This window comes from Oncorhynchus mykiss, chromosome 19 (genome assembly GCF_013265735.2).
Source record: "Oncorhynchus mykiss isolate Arlee chromosome 19, USDA_OmykA_1.1, whole genome shotgun sequence".
In the NCBI taxonomy this organism is placed as follows: Eukaryota; Metazoa; Chordata; class Actinopteri; order Salmoniformes; family Salmonidae; genus Oncorhynchus; species Oncorhynchus mykiss.
The window spans coordinates 56562034-56585084 of NC_048583.1; the positions used below are offsets into that span (position 1 = coordinate 56562034).

At 41.4% G+C, this 23051-nt stretch overlaps 1 protein-coding gene across 4 annotated transcripts in view; it reads left to right on the forward strand.

Moving 5' to 3' along the window:
• The window catches only part of LOC110498155 (protein quaking-A), a 140156-nt gene extending 117511 nt beyond the window's left edge, over positions 1–22645 (forward strand). Inside the window, exons 5-8 of one of the 4 annotated variants that reach the window (XM_036955123.1) lie at positions 8298–8385; positions 10118–10537; positions 13010–13078; positions 15178–22645. In XM_036955123.1, the coding sequence (XP_036811018.1) occupies positions 8298–8385; positions 10118–10537; positions 13010–13078; positions 15178–15194 (594 nt within the window). In that variant the 3' untranslated portion in view covers positions 15195–22645. The remainder of the gene's footprint in view (positions 1–8297; positions 8386–10117; positions 10538–13009; positions 13079–15177) is intronic. The other 3 variants (XM_036955124.1, XM_036955126.1, XM_036955125.1) reach the window with 3 other exon arrangements.
• Positions 22646–23051: the final 406 nt, after the last annotated feature.

Consider the following 23051-nt stretch of genomic DNA (forward strand, 5'->3'; position numbering starts at 1 on the left):
GCCTTGGTCTCCTGTCTCTGAGGAGGTCTTACATTAGAGCCTTGGTCTCCTGTCTCTGAGGAGGTCTTACATTAGATCCTTGGTCTCCTGTCTCTGAGGAGGTCTTACATTAGAGCCTTGGTCTCTGCTTCTGATTTACTGGCACATTGAACCTTGTTGACGCCGTAGTTGAAGAACTTTGTACGTAGTGCTAAATAAATTACTTAATATCTGAATTTCTTTATGCATCTTCGCCGTTGCTGGAAATACATTGTTTTGGAAGCAACTACAGTTCTCAGCTTTCTGTGGGTATCATTTTTATTTGTCATCAACCTTAGGGGTTTAAGTCCGCCCCACCGCGGAAATCTAATTGGCATAATAAAAAAAATCCCATATAATCCTGTCAGTTTAAAGCTAGAGATATTTTTTGTATTGCATTCATCTCAATCCACTGCATCTGCCTATGTAACACTTCTGCATCTGCGGTGAAAGGTGTCAGCGCTAGAGAGGTGTTTGTCAGACGATGAGACATCCCCAAAATCATTATTCTCACAAAATCGTCTGTAGCGTCCGAAGGGTTTGGCCTACACTATTTAAGGGAAAGGGGGATACCTAGTCAGTTGTACAACTGAAGCATTCAACTGAAATGTGTCTTCCCCATTTAACCCAACCCCTCTGAATCAGAGAGGTGTGGAGGGCTGCCTTAATGGACATCCCGGGAAACAGTGGGTTAACTGCTATGACCTCTCCATGGAAAGATGTGACTCACACGAACAATGATTTTCTCCGTTTTGCTCTATGACCCTCACAAGCGTCTTGGGACTTGTCTGAAGTCGGTACAGCTGATCTGCCAACTTCTGTCTGTAGTCTTTGAACAGTTTGGGCTACACGCTAATACCCCTCTGTGGAAAGGTGAGACTCTCCCGAACACGTACATGTTGGTTGTTTTGCTCTACGATGCCCACAGGACTCTCAATACACGTATGAAGGTAAATATGGAGACTGTTTAGTGACACAAAGAAGGGGTTAAATACATAACAAATTCTCTCAGATTTGGTATTTTGGTATTTTATTAGGATCCCCATTAGCCGTTGCAAAAGCAGCTGCTACTCTTCCTGAGGTCCACACAAAACATGAAACATAATACAGAATGACATAATACAGAATGACATAATACAGAATGACATAATACAGAACATCAATAGACAAGGACAGAACTACATTAAAAAAATGAAAGGCACACGTAGCCTACATATCAATACACACACTATCCAGGTCAAATAGGGGAGAGGCATTGTGCCGTGAGGTGTTGCTTTAACTGTTTCTTGAAACCAGGTTTGCTGTTCACTTGCGCTATATGAGATGGGAGTTCCATGCAATAAGGGCTCTATATAATACTGAGCGCTTTCTTGAATTTGTCCTGGATTTGGGGACTGTGAAAAGACCCCTGGTAGCATGTCTGGTGGGGTAAGTGTGTGTGTCAGAGCTGTGTGTAAGTTGACTATGCAAACAATTTTGGATTTTCAACACATCAATGTTTCTTTATAAAAAGAAGTGATGCAGTCAGTCTAGGTCTTTCCTTGCAGCACTGGACCACACGACTGGACAATGATCAAGATTAGACAAAACTAGAGCCTGCAGAACTTGCTTTTTGGAGTGTGGTGTCAAAAAAGCAGAGCATCTCTATATTACAGCTGGACCTCTCCCCATCTTTACAACCATTGAATGTTGAATGTTTTCACCATGACAGTTTACAATCTAAGATAATGCCAAGTAATTTAGTCTCCTCAACATGTTCAACAGCCACACCATTCTTTCCCAGATTCAGCTGAGGTCTAGAATTTAAAGAATGAGTTGTGCCAAATACTATGCTCTTAGTTATAGAAATTATTTGATGTCGGACAGACTCTTCAGAACCAATTTCCTTTTGATTTTCTTTGCGAGGGACTTTCTGTTGTTCCATGTAGTGAATCTGTTATTCAATACGTTTCAATGGGCTAATAGCTGTAAGGTCCAAAACATTTTTTCATCAAATCATTTTTATATTTTTGGGATACTTTAAGGGGTCATAAAATTCAAAATCAAATAGCAAATGATCCTTGGTATGACCTCCCCCTGGATTAGGTTGCACATCACATCAAAATATCATGAATCGTGCATTCTTACTGGACATGTTAGATAAAACAACGTATTTCTTGAGTAGTCTACCATCTCACTAGTCTGTTACAGTGTAAAGCACAGTGAATGAGTTTATAGTGTGATTTAACTGTTTTTTTTCCTATTGCCTGATTTCGCTGAGGAAAATTGGCGTGATCAAATCATGAGCTGGTGCCACCAACTGAAAAAGTTATTGGCACCAGTACCGCCAGGGGAAAATGTTAATCTGGAGCCCTGTCTGTGAAGCGTTTGTCTGTCTGAAGTAGGGCTGCACATTTAGGGGAATATTCTGTGGGAATTAAAGGGAATATATGGGGATTAATGGAAATATATGCAAATTAATATTAATACCATTTAAATGTAGATGTTTTTTTTGCATTGGATATATTTACCATATCATATGGAGACAGAAACATAAACCTTTTACCTTATCATAAGTCGACATAATTGCAAATGATTAAATCCTTCCAATAGAAATATAATTAAAACTATTTAGTTACGAATGGAACTTTAATTAAATGAGTTTACTCTTCACATGGGAGGATTTCATTAAACAGCAAAAGAAAGGGAATATTGAATGATCCCCAATGATCCATCGCATCTCCCAAAAATACAACATACAGTGGGCGCAAAAAAGTATTTAGTCAGCCACCAATAGTGCAAGTTCTCCCACTTAAAAAGATGAGGCCTGTACATTTTCACCATAGGTACACTTCAACTATGACAGACAAAATGAGAAGAAAAAAAATCCAGAAAATCACATGGTAGGATTTTTAATGAATTTATTTGGTCACCTACAAACAAGCAAGATTTCTGGCTCTCACAGACCTGTAACTTCTTCTTTAAGAGGCTCCTCTGTCCTCCACTCATTACCTGTATTAATGGCACCTGTTTGAACTTGTTATCAGTATAAAAGACACCTGTCCACAACCTCAAACAGTCACACTCCAAAATCAAAGAGCTGTCAAAGGACACCAGAAACAAAATTGTAGACCTGCACCAGGCTGGGAAGACTGAATCTGCAATAGGTAAGCAGCTTGGTTTGAAGAAATCGACTGTGGGAGCAATTATTAGGAAATGGAAGACATACAAGACCACTGATAATCTCCCTCGATCTGGGGCTCCACGCAAGATCTCACCCCGTGGGGTCAAAATGATCACAAGAACGTTGAGCAAAAAATCCCAGAACCACACGGGGGGACCTAGTGAATGACCTGCAGAGAGCTGGGACCAAAGTAACAAAGCCTACCATCAGTAACACACTACGCCGCCAGGGACTCATCTTCACTGTCACTTTCCAACCTTGTTGAGGATGGCTCGTTGTCAGGCTCAAAAAGCCTAAAATTTGCCCGGATGGCCACCAATTTTTCAACCCTTGTATTGGTCAGCCTGTTGTGTGCTTTGGTGTGTGTGTTCCCAAACAAGGACCAGTTGCACTCTGAGGCAGCTGATGTTTTGGGATTTGGAGGATGATGGAGGTAACGGGGGAAAGAGCCTCAGATCCACAAAGTCCTTTCCATCAGGTGGCTGATGAGATATGTTGGCACGACTGCCATATTGCATCTCCACCCCAAAGCCCTTGCTTGGAAGTGTACTTTGCCAGACTGCCAAGAACCTTGCCCTCATCCAGGCCAAGGTGGCAAAACACAGTAGTGATGACACCACAGGCCTTGTTGATCTCTGCACCAGACAGAATGCTCTTGCCAGCGTACTTGGAGTCCAACATGTACGCTGCGGCGTGTAAGGGCTTCAGGCAGAAGTCTTCATGCTTTGTGATGTATTTCAGAACTCCAGTTTCCTCTGCTTGGAGCAACAGTGGTGGGCAGGACAGTACAGATTGCTTCTCTTACATCTGCAAGTCAAGTAGAGTCTGAACATCAGACAGGATGGCATTGTCTCCTTCATTCCGTGCAATGGCAACTGCTATAGGTTTCAGGAGTTTCAGGCTGCTTACCACTCTCTCCCAAAATACTTAATCCAGGAGGATCCTCTTGATGGGGCTGTCCATATCAGCAGACTGTGATATGGCCATTTCTTGGAGAGACTTCAAGATGATGACAACACCATGTGGTGCTCTTATTCTTCTCACGTTGCTTGGTGAGGTAGATTGCTGCTATTACTTGATGACCCTTCACATACCTAACAAGTTCATTGGCTCTCTTGTAGAGTGTATCCATTGTTTTCAGTGCCATGATGGCTTTGAGGAGCAGATTCAATATATGAGCAGCACAACCAATGGGTGTGATGTGAGGGTAGGCATCCTCCACTTTAAACCAAGCAGCCTTCATGTTCGCAGCATTGTCTGTCACCAGTGCAAATACCTTCTGTGGTCCAAGGTCATTGATGACTGCCTTCAGCTCATCTGCAATGTAGAGACAGGTGTGTCTGTTATCCCTTGTGTCTGTGCTCTTGTAGAATACTGGTTGAGGGGTGGAGATTTTGTAGTTAATTATTCCTTGTCCATGAACATTCGACCACCCATCAGAGATGATTACAATACAGTCTGCTTTCTCTATGATTTGCTTGACCTTCACTTGAACTCTGTTGAACTCTGCATCCAGCATATGAGTAGATAAAGCATGTCTGGTTGGAGGGGTGTATTTCAGAAATCTCTTCCAGTACATATTGTCTGTGAGCATCAGAGGTGGACCAGTTGCATGCACAGCTCGAGCTAGACATTCATCATCATTTCTCTGACTACATCCCTCGATTGAGTCAAAAACATTCTGATTCCAGGAGGACCAAGAGCTGTCGCTATCGACAAGGTGTATGATGAATAATTTTCACCTCAAATAGAAGTAGAGGGTGTTTTGTCAGAGGTTGCTTGTTGTGAGCGCTGAGGGAATTTTATGCACTTTGCCAGATGATTCTGCATCTTTGTTGCATTCTTCACATATGATTTGGCACAGTATGTGCAAAAAACTAACTAGCAGAAATTGTTAACAAGTTAGAAATTATTTAAACACACTTTGCTGTGGGCTACTATTTACTAGTTAACAAATCATGCATGTCATATAAAATATATTCACCCCACCCAGTGGTCAAAACTTACCAGAAAGCATGCAGTACTTGGCTCAGACAGTGTAGTAGTATGGGCTCAAAAGCATCTCATCAGTGTGCAAGATCTTGAGAATCAGCTGTACATGTGATGGAAGAATGCACTGTGCATGCAGAAGGTTGCAATTCCATTGAATTGGGGATAGTTTAACCAAAATATGTCACAAGAATTGCCTTATGTGTATCCCATAAAAACAATTCACTGACTTTTTGATTAATTTAAGCGAAATTCCCCAACTTCCTGGGTTTAATCTTTCTAGGACTGCCGCAACAGCCAGTGAAAGTGCAGGGCGCCAAATTCAAAACAACAAAAATCTCATAATTACAATTCCTCAAGCATACAAGTATTTTACACCATTTTAAAGATAACATTCTTGTTAATCCAGCCACAGTGTCTGATTTCAAAAAGGATTTACAGTAAAAGCACCACAAACGATATTGTTAGGTCACCACCGAGCCACAGAAAAACACAGCCATTTTTCCAGCCAAAGAGAGGAGTCACAAAAAGCAGAAATAGAGATAAAATTCATCACTAACCTTTGATGATCTTTGATGATCAGATGACACTCATAGGACTTCATGTTACACAATACATATATGTTTTGTTTGATAAAGTTCATATTTCTAACAAAAAAATCGGAGTTTACATTGGCGCGTTACGTTCAGTAGTTCTAAAACATGCGGGGATTGTGCAGAGAGCCACATCAATTTACAGAAATACTCATAATAAACATTGATAAAGATACGACTATTATACATGGAACTTTAGATAAACTTCTCCTTAATGCAACCGCTGTGTCAGATTTCAAAAAAACTTTACGGAGAAAGCGAACCATGCAATAATCTGAGTACAGCCTTTAGACAACAAAGCAGCCAAAAAGATACCCGCCATATTGGGTAGTCAACATTACTCAGAAATAGCATTATAAATGTTCCCTTACCCTTGATGATCTTCATCAGAATGCACTCCCAGGAATCCCAGTTCCACCATAAATGTTTGATTTGTTCGATAATGTCCATCAGTTATCTCCAAATATCTTCTTTTGTTAGGGTGTTTGGTAAACAAATCCAAAAGCGCGTTCAGGTCTCGCCGAACGTCGGACGAAAGGTTCAAAAGGTCCGTTACAGCCCGTAGAAACATGCCAACCTAAGTATGGAATCAATCTTTAGGATTGATAAAACTTTAATAAAACTTCAATAATGTTCCAACCGGACAATTCCTTTGTCTGTACAAATTAAGTGGAACGTAGCTACCTTTCACGTGAGCGCGCCAGACCGAGGCTGTGGCACTCAGCCAGACCACTCACTCAAAGAGCTCTCATGAGCCCCTCCTTTAGAGGAGAATCTTCAAAACAGGTTCTAAATACTGTTCATAACTAGTGGAAGCCTTGGGAAGTAAAGCATAACTAATATCACCCTGTATCTTCAATGGGGGCTGGGTTGAAAACTACAAACCTCAGATTTTTTTCTCAGGTTTTTGCCTGCCATATCAAATCAAATCAAATTTATTTATATAGCCCTTCGTACATCAGCTGATATCTCAAAGTGCTGTACAGAAACCCAGCCTAAAACCCCAAACAGCAAGCAATGCAGGTGTAGAAGCACGGTGGCTAGGAAAAACTCCCTAGAAAGGCCAAAACCTAGGAAGAAACCTAGAGGAACCAGGCTATGTGGGGTGACCAGTCCTCTTCTGGCTGTGCTGGGTGGAGATTATAACAGAACATGGCCAAGATGTTCAAATGTTCATAAATGACCAGCATGGTCGAATAATAATAAGGCAGAACAGTTGAAACTGGAACAGCAGCACGGCCAGGTGGACTGGGAACAGCAAGGAGTCATCATGTCAGGTAGTCCTGAGGCATGGTCCTAGGGCTCAGGTCCTCAGAGAGAGAGAGAAAGAGAGAATTAGAGAGAGCACACTTAAATTCACACAGGACACCGAATAGGACAGGAGAGGTACTCCAGATATAACAAAATGACCCTAGCCCCCCGACACATAAACTACTGCAGCATAAATACTGGAGGCTGAAACAGGAGGGGTCAGGAGACACTGTGGCCCCATCCGAGGACACCCCCGGACAAGGCCAAATGAGTTCTGTTATACTCACAGACATCATTCAAACAGTTTTAGAAACTTCAGAGTGTTTTCTATCCAATACTACTAATAATGTGCATATATTAGCATCTGTGACAGAGTAGGAGGCAGTTCACTCTGGGCACGCTATTCATCCAAAAGTGAAAATGCTGCCCCCTATCCCAAAAAGGTTAACTTCCTAGGGAAAATTTCAGGAAATTTACCAGAAAGTAAGTCTGGTCTGGGGGGCCTTGTCTGTCTGTAGCCCAACTCAAATCAGCCTTGTCTGTCTGTTTGCAGCAGCCTTGTCTGTCTGAAGCCTCGTTTATCTCGCTGTCTGCTGCAATCACACCGGTCCTTCTTTATTACGATCTACTTGGAAAAGCACTGGGTTTCTACTTTGTTGTCATGGTTATGGAGTGTTTAGCCGCTTCGTGGGGGGAGGCGGGCTCGGGGACGGGTGCTAACTTAATTGCTTTCCATGAATAATTGAACTTGCCTAATTTGGGGGATAATGACAGTGACACTGCTTATGTATGTATTTATTTATCCAAACATTAATTGACAGGACTGACATTAGCTGGGCTTTTATTGCACATTTGATTGTGCACAAGGGGGAGATTTATTTTTCTCGGTAATTATCTCGCTGATAAGGCAGTGGTTTATGCATGCGTTTTCCCCTGCCTAATATCTGTCAGCGATTTAGCAACAAAATGAGATGATGCAACATGACCATGGTGTTGTAACTCTTCTCGATACCTTCCTCTCTCATGCAACGTGCTTATGGAGAACTAGCTGTAGCCAGGGTTTATTCATTAGGAACCAAACTGAACAGGAAGGGGCCAACCTGAATTTGTTCAATAGAAACTCATTTTTGTTTCAAAAGGTGTCCTCTAATGTTTACACCTCTGGACGTCTGTCCCTATGTACCCCCTCCCCCCCACTTGCAATAGGGACACAGCACAGTAACATGTCTTGACATGACTGACGGGACTTGTTAACTGATGATTTTGTTTGTTTGTTGTTCCAGGCGGAAGGAGAGGATAATCTGAAGAAGATGCAGCTGATGGAGCTGGCCATTCTCAACGGGACGTACCGAGACACCAACATCAAGACACGTACGCTTTACAACCACACACACACTACACAAAGGTCCTGTTTGGATCCACATTGACTAATGTTACACACCAACGCTTATCATTAATCGTCTTAATCCATTTGTTATTGTATTAATCACTTAGAATCTCATAATAACCACTTAGAACCTCACAATAATCACTTAGAACCTCATAATAACCACTTAGAACCTCACAATAATCACTTAGAACCTCACAATAACCACTTAGAACCTCACAATAATCACTTAGAACCTCATAATAACCACTTAGAACCTCACAATAATCACTTAGAACCTCACAATAACCACTTAGAACCTCACAATAACCACAGGGAAGAATAGATGCTCACGATATACAGTTAACTGTGTGCTTCTGCCTCATGTTTTGTAGTCATTTTAGTGCCTTTTTTTATTTTATAAACTTATGCACTTTGCTCTGAAATGTTGTCCTAGATGTCCGACCCATGTATACCTACCTACTAAAACCACCTGTATTCAAGTAGATCGGTTTCCCCCCTCTTCCTCCCGCTGGTTCTTCTCGATGTGCCCTTTTCCCCCTTCCCATATGGATGCAATCACAGTTTGCTGCAATGTCGAGGTGGCTGCTATGAGCCTTCAGCGCACTGCAGAAATCACTCGCTCATCTCTGCATGACGTAGTTCACGCATCTGTTACAAACACTTTAGTTTTCCCATCTCCAAAGTGGTTCTTTCTTTGGGGTTCATCCCACCCAGAGTTCCCGCAGTTCTGCACTTTCAGTTCTGCACTTTCATGTCTCTTTGATGGCTGCTTGAAATTTGTCACAATTTACTGTTTGCATTGTTATTATTATTATTATTATCATGGTATTAGTAATGTTTTGAGCATTTTTTCAGTCCAAAAATTAATGGCTTGTTTTGAAATAAAAATCTAATTTGTAAAATGTGAAATGATTTGACTTGGCAGACATTGGTTTCTAACACCAATGTCTGGACCAGTGTCTGGTTTTCTCAGCTGTGTTGCCAGACCTGCGATACTCGGCATGAATTAGTCACCGAGTCACATGTAAAACATTGATCCAACCGCCCCCGCTGTCTGTGATGTTCACCATGTCAGAACATTTGCAAATGCTAAACAATTAGAAAAAATCTTTCTGCGATTTATTTTGTCAGCCAACCAAAATGGTCTTACGGTCATGTAGCGGAGTGGAGGGCATCAGAACAGTTTTTATAGTCTGGCAGATTTCAACTAGCCTGTCCAAAGCAGGGCCTCATTGGCCCAGAGAGTCGTCCAATAGACTGGATTGTATTTTTGGGGGATTGATGTGATCCTCTCATTGGTCCTTATCAGAAACGTTCACGCCATCTCTCCTCTCCATGGCCACCGGCTCCATTTCTGTTGGCTTGTGCCGTCAGCAGTACATGAACTCGTAGTTGTCATGGTGATTGGTATGCTTAATATGGTCTGTGCATTGGTGTTGAATGCAGTGTTTTCACTTTTTATAGTTTGGTATGGGGTTCTTTTATTATTTTCTTGTTTACTTAATTTTTTGTTTGCTGGTTCACCGTGATCATTGCATGGTCTAATTTTCCTTTTTTTCACCCCTCCCCACCTTCTCCCCTCCTTTTCCTACTTTTTGTGTTTTCCAACTCTCGCTTCTCCACCTGTGATTTTGGTCCACCGCACCACCATCTCTACCCCCTTGTCTTGTATCTCTCTGTCTTTCTTTCTGTCTTTTACTCTTCTTATGGCAGACCCCCTTGCGTTCTCTCTTGCAGCGGCGGCCGCCGCCGCTCAGGGCCCCCGTCTAATGCAGGCCCCCCAGGGGCAGTTGATGGCCCCCCATCAGCAGATGAGGCCCCCCACACCGGCAGGGCCCCCCATCATGAACATCATCCGACAACCCCAAATGCAGGGCATGTTACCCAATGGCACCCCAACCCTGGTGCCTCCCTCGCCGGACGGCGGCATCCTCTACGCCTCCCCGTACGACTACCCGTACGCCCTGGCGCCCACCTCCCTGCTGGAGTACCCCATCGACCACAGTGGGGTTCTAGGTAAGCGACCCTGGGGCCTGGGCGGCGGCCCCTTTAGCCCCGGACAGGAGGGCAGCTTGTTTTACCCTGGGTTTTTGGACGCGGCTTCGATGAGCCACGGTCAGGACTTGTTGAAAGGTAAATATGTCGTATCCAGCTGAAAAACAGGCTTGTTATGGGTGTGACCTTATGACCTGACAGCTGAACAGGACTAATGTGCTAACAAAGGGCAAGGGGGACAGGGATTTTTTATTTTAGCTCATCTCCCCAGCATCCTTTTCCTGGCTCAGGTTTAGTTTTACATTTTAGTCATTTAGCAGACACTCTTATTCAGAGAGACTTACTACAATGAAGTGCCTTGCTCAAGGGCACATCGACAGATTTTCACCTAGTCGGCTCTTGGATTCGAAACCAGCGACCTTTCATTTAATGGCCCAACGCTCTTAACTACTAGTCTACCTGTCGTTTCCTCTCTGTTCTGCAGCTGCCGTTTTACTCCCATGCAATACGAGTTGCCTTGTCTGAAGACACTCTGGCAGGGACATGCTTGTGTTGCACGCTCCCGCGCTCTAGCTTTGTTATGCTCTCGCTAGCGGCAGATTCAGTCTGGCGGTGGATCCCCCCGGATTTCATCAGCTTTTGAAATGAGTATTATTTTTTTCTCAGCTAGCTCTGTGCTCCGGCCTTGATGCCAGTAGAAAGTCCCCTTTGTCCCGGTGGGGATGTTCATTAAATTCACTGTTCTCATTTTTCCCATTGGCTCAGTTTTCACACTCTTGAACTTCAACTTAGTACGAGCCACCGACATTCCCCAGTCAATATGTCAGCCGTGGGAATTACATTCCGTAGGTGCGGGTGTGTCTGCACGCCGGCGCTCAGAGCAACATTCCGTGGAAGAAACATTTAGACGTGACTGACGATAATATCTCACATTTTATGGAGGCTGTCGCCCTCTAATTTGACCAAATAATGACTGTTTGCCACGGCATACCTTGTCAAGTTTTGACAGCGGGCCCTTTCCTGTTTGTGTCGCTGCCTTAATGACATGCCTGAGGTGTTGATCCTGACATGAGACGGCTGATACACAGGTGCCATGTTAGCTGACCCCGTGTGTCCGTGAAAGAGGTGCCTGGGGGAGCTGTTCTGTAGTACAGAACCTACTGGATTTTCTCTCTAATTTGGAGGGGGACAGCAGCTTAGTGCGTTTTATTTACTCGCCGTATTGATCGCCGCCTTCAGCAACAGAGCGCCAGCGGAACACAACATGCATCTGGCTCTGTCAGACCTGCTCAGGAGTCTGAGGAAACTTCAGGACATCTGGTGCTGCAGAGTGGAATGTGGGCGGACTGGCTTGGTTATCAACCAGCGCTGTGAAACGTCACACAGCTTGCCTGCCTTCCCTGCCAGGATAGATAGATATTAGTGTGAGGTCTGTTTGGCTGTTCCAAATGAGATGTAACTGTCACTGGCTTAATCCACCACAACTTTCCATTCCAGCATGGAAACTTACCCAAGCCTTCTTATTTTAGGGCCAACATTCTGAGTTGTCTCCTTTAGAAGTGCTCACTTGATAACTGCAGACAAGAGAGTTTACTAGTGTACCATTTGACAGGATGCCCAGATGGTTGTCACGGTGACCTGTTCTGTGGGGACTGCCACCATTTAGCCATTGAAGGGCTCTGACACAAATCTCTTTAAACGCTTTCTGGGTAATGAAGAGCAGAGAAATATGGCCTCCCGCAGCATCACTCTGCCATCTCTCTGTCCCCGAGATCTGGGAGGCTATCCTTCCCCGGCTCACTAAATCAGAAATATTGACATATCCGCATAAAAGCCCAAGAGCACCGACCCCTGAGTGCTGAAATGGTGTCTCGCCGACTGCACTGCGCTCTAGCTAGGCTTTTAGACAAACTTTTAGATTGTCCAACTCGTTGCATTAAGGATTTACCTTGGAACACTTTTCAATCTGGGATTTGTTTTGGGTCATAGACTAATTGTTTATCTCTATGCACAGTCACAGTTCCTATGCAACCAACATAGTATTTTACCCCATTTGCGTGTATGATATCAGGAGAAACCACACTAGGGTAATTGAAATGTCTGTCTTCATTTGTGACAAATATTCAGAGAGAAATGAATGCTACTGCCAGTGAGCAGATTGATACTGAGAGATGTAGAGATGTGAGAGAGCCAGGTGGTGTCTTGCACTATCCAATTAGGATCTGAGCTGCATTGGACTTTCACACCTTTTCAAAATCAGCCAATTGTTTTTCTTCCTCAATCCCCCTGTCTCCTATGGAAGATGAGCTTTTCTTTTGCTAGATAGCTTTAGTCCCCTGTCCCCCTGCCCACCGGTTTCCACAAATCCTCTATGTAACACTGAGTACTGTGACATTTTACTACCTAAGTTATACATTTGTAGATATCAAATTAAAGCAAATGTTATTTTTTTCCTATGCATTTTTTCCATACATGTCTGTCATGTTTATGTATATTAGGATCTAATGTATAAGCAGTATATGTAAATGTCAATATGTATTACTGTGTAAGATTTGTTTTTCCCCTCCTAAAGTGAACAGTTTCTAACCTTGTGGACTTGTTGCAATCTAGGTGCAATGGCTACTAAAATGAGACGACATGACTCGCGCGTCCATCCTTACCAAAGGATTGTAGACAGAGGTTAGTTTAGTCTCTAGGATGCTTTACTTTGCCTGTTGATTGCATTGCCTTATATTTGCCTTAGTTGGGGATTTTTCGTGTTTTTATATACTGCACATTATGCACATTGTTTACATACGTAGTACTCGATATAGAACTATATTTCAATGCTCAGGCAAAACGATGTTAATTGCTTTGGTTTACATGAACTGTGGCCCTTGGTGACAGAACAGGTATCACACGCCCTTTTCAAGCTACGTTTTCCTAACATTCCTCTGATGTGAGATTAGATCCTAAAATAGGTCAGCCTTGTTTCCATCATTCCATTTGTTTTACTTATGAGGAACAGAGTGGAAAGCGACTGAACACGAAGTAGAAAAGGTAGACAGCAGTACAGTAGCCACCAGGCATCATTTTTCCACATGGTTCATGTCTTGATTTTTGTTTTCTGTAAAAAAAAATATTTAAAAAATGGTAGGACGGACATACCTAATCAAAGCCAGTTAACGTTCTCTCTCCGGTGTGTTTAAGAATTGAAATAAAATGGATAAATACATGGAAAAAATGTTGATATTTCAGTTGTACATGAGGTACTGTCATTTTATATTTTGACATTTTATTTATGGTTCCTGTATATACTGATAATAAAGAAAAATAATTGGGGGAAATTAATCTATTCATTACGTAACCCTAGTTACTGTTATTCATTACGTAACCCTAGTTACTGTTATTCATTACGTAACCCTAGTTACTGTTATTCATTACGTAACCCTAGTTACTGTTATTCATTACGTAACCCTAGTTACTGTTATTCATTGCGTAACCCTAGTTACTGTTATTCATTGCGTAACGCTAGTTACTGTTATTCATTACGTAACCCTAGTTACTGTTATTCATTACGTAACCCTAGTTACTGTTATTCATTGCGTAACGCTAGTTACTGTTATTCATTACGTAACCCTAGTTACTGTTATTCATTACGTAACCCTAGTTACTGTTATTCATTACGTAACCCTAGTTACTGTTATTCATTGCGTTATGCTAGTTACTGTTATTCATTGCGTAACGCTAGTTACTGTTATTCATTGCGTAACGCTAGTTACTGTTATTCATTGCGTAACGCTAGTTACTGTTATTCATTGCGTAACACAAGCTAATTACTGTTATTCATTGCGTAACACTAGCTAGTTACTGTTATTCATTGCGTAACACTAGCTAGTTACTGTTATTCATTGCGTAACACTAGCTAGTTACTGTTATTCATTGTGTAACACTAGCTAGTTACTGTTATTCATTGCGTGACACTAGTTACTGTTATTCATTGCGTAACGCTAGTTACTGTTATTCATTGCGTAACGCTAGTTACTGTTATTCATTGCGTAACGCTAGTTACTGTTATTCATTGCGTAACGCTAGTTACTGTTATTCATTGCGTAACGCTAGTTACTGTTATTCATTGCGTAACACTAGTTACTGTTATTCATTGCGTAACACTAGCTAGTTACTGTTATTCATTGCGTAACACTAGCTAGTTACTGTTATTCATTGCGTAACACTAGCTAGTTACTGTTATTCATTGCGTAACACCGGCTAGTTACTGTTATTCATTGCGTAACACGGGCTAGTTACTGTTATTCATTACGTAACACTAGCTAGTTACTGTTATTCATTGCGTAACACTAGCTAGTTACTGTTATTCATTGCGTAACACTAGCTAGTTACTGTTATTCATTACGTAACACTAGCTAGTTACTTTAAGTTTCCTTACCACTAATCGCACTGTAGGTAATTTCCATTCCAACCTCAAAGAAACTAAAACTTATTGTTTTGTACTTTGTTCGACCTCTCTTGAGTTCTGGTACTCGGGCCAATGTAGCGCTTTGATTTAAACAACCTTTTAATTCAGGTTGTGGCTTAGTAGTTGAGATCGTGATGTAACAACCTCATGATTATAACAATATTAGCTAGCTGGGTTTGTCTCTTGGCGAGAATTAGTGGGAATAAGAGATTGCAGTAATTTTATTGTTAAAAATGATGTCATTCCAGTCTCTTCTTGCTGACACTAATATCCTTTCTATTTTTTCTTTCTTTTTGTTTGTTTTTTGTTTCTAACCACCTAGCCGCCACCGGCAACTAACACATGACCTTCTGACCTCTGAACTCTTCACCCAATGACGAGCCGCCCCAAGCCTGCCTGCTGATCAGTTAACTGGTAATTGCCTTTTGCTAGCCTCTCGGGACGCAGTGAGAAAGAGGCGCCTGCCCTTAGTTACCCTAACATGTTTTTGATTTTTTTTTTTTTTTACATTTAAAAATATATATATATATCACAATCTCATAGAAACACATCAACCAAAGTTATTATTTAATTGATTTCTGTTCATTGAGTTGAATTCCCATTCTCTCTCTTTCTTTTTCTTCATGAATCACAAACTGGAGGAATGTGTGTGTGTGTGTGTGTGTTACTAATGAATCTGCACTGAATAAAAATATATATATATTTATATATATATATATATAATCTCAATAAAGATCCCGTCCTCCCTGTCGACCGCCCCCGTACCTGCTCTGATTCGGTGACCTCACTAATAATTACTGAACAATGGGAACGGAACCCAAACTGTATGGCCCCTTTCCCTCCCCATTCCACACTTCCTTGTGGGTCATTTGAAAGAAAAGGAAATAGAAGGAAAGAGAAACTAGACTCACACCAACTTGTTGATTCTCTTGTCATTTTCATATGTGGTCGTGCATTATGAACCTCTGAGATGATAATGTGCTGACACATTCTGGGTGTGCCCTCCACGGCTGTCGGTTAAAAGCATGGCTAAATTGACTGCAAATGGAGCTTATTATAATTTGTTTTTATGTTATGTTTTTCTTTGGTTTTACTTGATTTTTCTGTTTTCTTGTTAATTCATTCTAATGAGCTCTTTTGTGAAGGACTAGCCAGACAAAGCAGGTTGTAAGAACTTAAAAGGTAGCTTTTGAAGTGGCAGGCCTATCATGGGCAGTTAGCGGAAGCTAGGTGGGGTGCTGGGACAGGGTGATATGGGGAAGAATCAGGATGAGAAACGGTGTTTCTATTACTATAATGAAAGTAGGATGGGTTGAGGGCACAGTGAATATATAGTCAACTAGCTACTGAACTTAACTATGCCCCTCCACACTGTGTCCCAAGTATACAGTGCCTGATGTATTTAGAGAAATGATGCGAGCTGTGATCTAAAAGACAAAAAAAAGTATTGTGCGCATATTTAACCAGAGCGTTTCCAGTTGAATTATATCTACTTAAATATGTATCTAACCGCAGAGGGCTCTCCACCATTTTAGCCTTTGAAAGGGTGTGATTTCATGCTTGCGTAAGTAAAGCTCTAGTTTCCCATGAAGAGACAAAGGCGATTTAAACACTAAAGATGGCTACTGGTGAAGGGAGGATCCTGATAGTGAAGTTTGTATATATTTCCTTTTCTCTTTTTTTGATTTTGCCTTTTTGTTTTTGGTTGTATCTATACCCCCTGGCAAAAAAAAATGCTAGTGTGTTTTTATAGTTTTCTTTTAATCTCTTTTCCAATTTGATACCAATCAAGTCATCCTTGGGGGACGGGATACTTGCCCTCGTGCAAATATGCCTGTTTGAATTTAAATGACTTTATTTTTAACATCACCATACCCGTTTCAAGTCCCCCAATTAGCACATCCACAATGTGTCTCCGTGAAGGTATAGTCCAGCTCCTGAGCCCTGACCGTTTCTTTTACTCTTTCTGAAGAACAAAAATAGGATGTGAAAGCCATGCCTGCCTGTTCAAATTGCTTTATACATACCTGTTATATATATATATACATAAATACACACACAGAGAGAGAGCGAGAGATACATGTAGATACCTGTCATTACATAGTAAAGATGGAGAACACAATGAAATCCTCTTACAGGATGCTGGAGAAGAAAACATATATATTTTTGGCAATTTTAGCTTTTTATACTTGCAGTTACAAAATATGGGGGGGGGGAAGGTAAAAAAAAAATAGTATGCAGAAAAAGGACATGTGGCGAAAATGCTGTGTTACTTTGGATATTATTGGCTTGGAAAATAAAAATAAAGACCAAAATAGTCATACCTAGGAACATTGCAAGTATGTAAGTGTTACGAAGAGGGGTTGAGAGAGACACAGAGAAGATGTTTTTTTTTTTTAAAGTTAAAAGAAGTGCCTTATCGACGGTCGTTTCTTTTTCCAAGTGTTAACATTCTGTTCAGTAATATCCAGCAACAACTAGGAAACTGCAGAGAGGAACGGCTTCTGTATGCGCTCTGAAGAGTTGAGCAGGGTAGCTCCGTCATTATCGCTGAGCTACTGAAGTTATTCTATGCAAAAAGAATAGCAGTCGTATGACCAGCTAAAATATGTGCCATGGTTCGTCTTCCCAAGTATAAGTTCAGTTTCTTTGTTTTATTTTCTACCTTTGGCCCTTTTCTCTGCCACCGGAACAAGTTTCATTTCTTATTTCTCTGCATTTTGATTTAACGTGTTTTCCCTTGTCTCGTTTTCTGGTAACTGTGATTATTCTACAAAGAACAAACTGCCAATAGCAACGCAGAAGTCTGCCAGGACATTTTATGAATAAATTGAATATGAAATGAGATTAAGAGGGGAAAAGCCGTTTGCATGTATACCTCTGTTTCAAAATCTGCAAACTGAAAACATCCAGTCTAACAATGCGTTCTCACTACAATCGGGGAATGTAGCCAACACCGTTTTATAATCAATCGTATGACCTAAAGACCCCAGGGGGTTTTCCCAGATGCAGTTCGGGGCTCTTCAGATTCGGAGGAGGGGGCTGGATGACATGTATTGATTTCTATGTTAGTCAATATGTAGCCATTCTGGAAGTGATCGACATAAAGCTGGATGATATAGCCGAGACTAGAAAAACTCCTTGCCTCCCTACAGGTAAAACGATGAGGCCGTCTGCACTCTTTTTAAGGTCCTTACTACTGAGTAGTGTTGGTTCCAGGTGTGAATACTGGAAGAGGTGAAGTCCCGCACATGGTAGAACAAACGATTACATCCAAAACTGAGGCTTGAAAGCAAAATCAAGATGGTGCATAAATGAAAGGTGAAAACAAAACAAGCGTTTTGTCTTTAGGCCGTCTCTACAGCTAACACAACTTCACAGCCAAGCAGTTTTCAGTTATTGAAACAAAAGGCGGGGTATCTAATCAAAAATTTAAAAAATACTATAAAAAATCAATTGAGACATGACTTCTAAAGTATTTCCCTGGCAGTCTGATACTATTTATTTTTCTCATACATGCTTTACACAGAAAAGGTCAATTTGTTTTCAGTGTTATGAATTATTCTTAATTTTTTTAACATTTTTTTTTTTTTTAGAAATGCAATATTAACATGGAGCAAGAAATGACAAGCATTTTGACAGTATTAAGAAATATTTCCTCATACAATGGCACAGCGTGTTGTAACATTGCAAAGGTTGGTTTAGTTCATCAGGTATATGGTGAAAGATACCGTATTCTCTGACCTGCCTAGTACGATGTATGATAATGTAATTTACAGCCATTGTTAAAGGTTTATAATGTATTTTTCTAATCTCATTTTGTATGTATATTATAAAATCCTTTTTCTGACATTTTTTGTTGTTGTTGATGAAGCCCACTGCAACTTGTTTTTGAACCACCCCCCCTCACATCTTGAAATCTGTCCCTCATTAGGAGTGTTTCCTTTCCTAGAGTTAGATATAGTTTTCTTGCCAAATCCTAGCTTGTTTAACTCATTAGCAACTTTTCGTTTCTTGTCATAAGTATTTTTACATGCTTGCTTTATAGTTTTCATGGTGTGTGTTGTTATATTTCTTATTAACCCCTTGGCATTTATTTTAATAAAACATTCTTAGTAAGAATTTTACTAACTTGCTGATATTATTTTGGTCTTGTTTTTAACAAGTTTAATGGATGTACGACCTTGGTCTGGTTCACGGACTAACACAATTAAAACTGGTGTCTGACCACCAAACACTTACACTGACATGCCTGTACACACACGCATATGTGTGCACTCAGCAGCATTCATATTTGCACACACACACACACACACACACACACACTGTCTAACTGGAACCTGTGCACGAGCTGATCCGTCCCTCACTCTCGCTCACACACACTTTCACCTGTGTTGCTGAAAAGATTCTTCTAAACACTCTACATAATCCCAATCCCAGCACCGCTGCTGTCTCGTCCCTCCTTTCTGTTTATCACCACTCTCTTGTGGTTTTGCCCTTTGTAAGAGAACCAGGTAGCTGCTCGCTGTAACTGGAAGTGTAGGAGAACCAGGAAGCTGCTCTCTGTAGGAGAACCAGGGAGCTGCTCTCTGTAGGAGAACCGGAGAGCTGCTCTCTGTAGGAGAACCAGGGAGCTGCTCTCTGTAGGAGAACCAGGGAGCTGCTCTCTGTAGGAGAACCGGAGAGCTGCTCTCTGTAGGAGAACCAGGGAGCTGCTCTCTGTAGGAGAACCAGGAAGCTGCTCTCTGTAGGAGAACCAGGAAGCTGCTCTCTGTAGGAGAACCGGAGAGCTGCTCTCTGTAGGAGAACCGGAGAGCTGCTCTCTGTAGGAGAACCGGGGAGCTGCTCTCTGTAGGAGAACCAGGGAGCTGCTCTCTGTAGGAGAACCTGGAAGCTGCTCTCTGTAGGAGAACCAGGAAGCTGCTCTCTGTAGGAGAACCAGGGAGCTGCTCTCTGTAGGAGAACCGGGGAGCTGCTCTCTGTAGGAGAACCAGGAAGCTGCTCTCTGTAGGAGAACCAGGAAGCTGCTCTCTGTAGGAGAACCAGGGAGCTGCTCTCTGTCGGAGAACCTGGAAGCTGCTCTCTGTAGGAGAACCAGGAAGCTGCTCTCTGTAGGAGAACCAGGGAGCTGCTCTCTGTAGGAGAACCAGGAAGCTGCTCTCTGTTTGGAGAACCAGGGAGCTGCTCTCTGTAGGAGAACCAGGGAGCTGCTCTCTGTAGGAGAACCGGAGAGCTGCTCTCTGTAGGAGAACCAGGGAGCTGCTCTCTGTAGGAGAACCAGGGAGCTGCTCTCTAGCGTTAACTGGAAGTCTAGGGTTGCAGGTGAAACACTAGGATCCAACACACATGTACAACTGAAACCTAATATGCTGCTCATCATACATTATCTCAAGGCAATCTGCCTTGTGTAGGAGTAACTCATCTGATTCAACACCAATGTGCCCTCCTGGGTTTGAGAGGGGGGAGAGCAACAGAGAGAGATTACTGTAGCGCAGAAGATACTAATGTTCATATTGCTATGACCCCATATTGCTATGACTCCCTATTGCTATGACTCCCTATTGCTATGACCCCATATTGCTATGACCCCCTATTACTATGACCCCCTATTGCTATGACCCCCTATTGCTATGACCCCATATTGCTATGACTCCCTATTACTATGACCCCCTATTGCTATGACCCCCTATTACTATGACTCCCTATTGCTATGACCCCCTATTACTATGACCCCCTATTGCTATGGCCCCCTATTGCTATGACCCCCTATTACTATGACCCCCTATTGCTATGACCCCCTATTGCTATGACCCCCTATTACTATGACTCCATACACCGTTATTACAACCCATTCAAAATGAACTGGTCCTGCAATGTGACGCGTCTGATGTTAGACACAACTGGAGCCCCTATACAATCCCTGAAAAGGCGATCCGTTGCTACAAAGTACTACTACTCTATTTACTCTTAAGTAATTCTACAGGTTATTGTAATGCTTTCACAGGGCCGTTTCACTAAAGCACCAGCCATTCATCTACAGGGTGAACCAATTGGTCGGTTCCATTTAGGTCATCTGTGCCTTTTCAGCCATTGGTCATTTTCCTACTCAGGTGTGAAGTGTAGATCAGACAATGACCTGAAGGCTACACTAGAAGGGAGTACTTGTAGTGCTGATGTAGTATTCTACTGCCTTAACCCATTTCGCAAGAGTCTAAACGATAGTGTTGACAATGCAACAAAAACTTTGGGATCCAATTTAGAATGAAGATATTAGCTTCTATTAGTTGCTTTGTAATCCGACTCGATTCACAGCCAGCGCCTACTAATGTCTGTTCTGTTTCACTTTTTTCCTCTTTGCTTCTTTTCCTCACTAATTTGAGGTGTTCAGACTGACACATGAGCCGAGATGAGCTGTTATTAATCTCTTTTTTTTGTGATTATACTTTAACCCACTGGGTGTTTGTTGCCTCCGCAATTTCAAAGTATCTCTGCACAAACAACTTCGGCTTTAACAATCTTAATTCCTTAGTTTCCACAAACAAGCGAGTAAAGCGCATAATATTTAGACTTTCGCCGCTGTCTGAAAATTAACAAGTCTTCCCTGTCTGATGATCATGGGTGCGTTTCTGTGACACTTCACTTTAGACAAGCAATGAAGAAAAAAATAGATATCAATGGGAGTTTGTCAATCCAAACTTTGGCATATTTCCATCTGGAGCAATGTTTAAGAAATACTTGTTGGGTCTTCTAACCTTTCTTATATATTTATGTAGTTAATTGTAATTCAAATTAAATAAAAAAACAATTATCTGTGCCAAAAATGACCTTAACTGGAACCTGCCTTTTAGAAATAGGTGTCTTTATGCTGTCTGAAGTGTAAGTGTTGCCTTTACTTTTCTGTTGGCTCGTTTCCCCAGTTCAGCTGATGACAAGAATATGAAGTGGCAAGTTATTTGTCTGGTGTTGCAATGCATTACAAACCCTGCCTGCAAGATTGCATCTGGAAATAATAAGTGCCTTTTTGTGAGAGATTTTGAAAAATGTATATATTGTGCCAATTACTGGTATCTCTCACTTGCCATTTTTGTTGAGCACTAAAAAATGAAATTCTTTAGCTATTCCTGCACACTGTAGATGGATCGTTTTTTTTTTATTTTGCTAAACTAGAATATTTGTAGAAATATATATATTTTGGTTTAAAAAAAAATATTGCGCCTTCCATTTGTGGTATGTAATTGGACCACATTATGCATATAATAGCAGGGAAGCAGTCCTATGTGGTCTGAATGAATGTCTCGTGTTAGTCCTGAACTGTGTTACTACTTACTACCTTACCCCTGTATTGTCAACAAGTATATTTCTGAAAACATTCCTCAAACGTAAGCCACATTATGACCGCTGGTTAACCCATTAACGTGGTCTCAATGACGTAGCACTCAGAGTTAACGGGTAATGATACCAACAATTGGAATAATGATTGAAACCCCATTGGATTTTTTTCTTTACGTTTATTTTTTGTTTATCATCTGTGTGTTGAAAAAAAATCATTTAAAAAACGTTTCTCGGTGATCTGCTATTGAAGTTCCTGATGCATGTAGGGGTGCACTACATCTGAGAATTGTTGTGGAGTTGTAAGGTTTTATGTGATGCTGTTTTGTTTTTATAGAGGACTAGAATAGGATTCTGAGTAGGATATAAAACGATGTATTGTCAATTATGTTGCTCACACCAAAAAAGGAAAATGTCATGTACAATAAAGAACCACATTTACAAGTGGCCTGTTGACTGCTCTGCTTGGCCTTGTCTGGCGTCTCTCTGCTCTGATGATGTCGTCTATTTGGAAATCTAGGATGCCAGCATTTCAAGGTACGTTTAGCACAAAGGAACACAGGAAATGACATACAAATGTACATCAAAATGCTAATGGAAATGGATGTTTACATATAAAAGGATCAGAACTTTATTCTCCTTTCCATAGCTGGCATTTTAAGGTCAAATCAATCAAACATCCATCCCGACCGGGGTGCTTTTGTCATTTGAGGTGACTTTTGCCTCCTTATGGTGCGACTTGAATGGCTTTTTTTTTTAAACTCAGTTTTTCATAATTCCTGACATTTAGTCCTAGTAAAAATCAGTCAGTTAGGATCACCACTTTATTTTAAGAATATGAATGTCAGAATAATAGTAGAGATAATG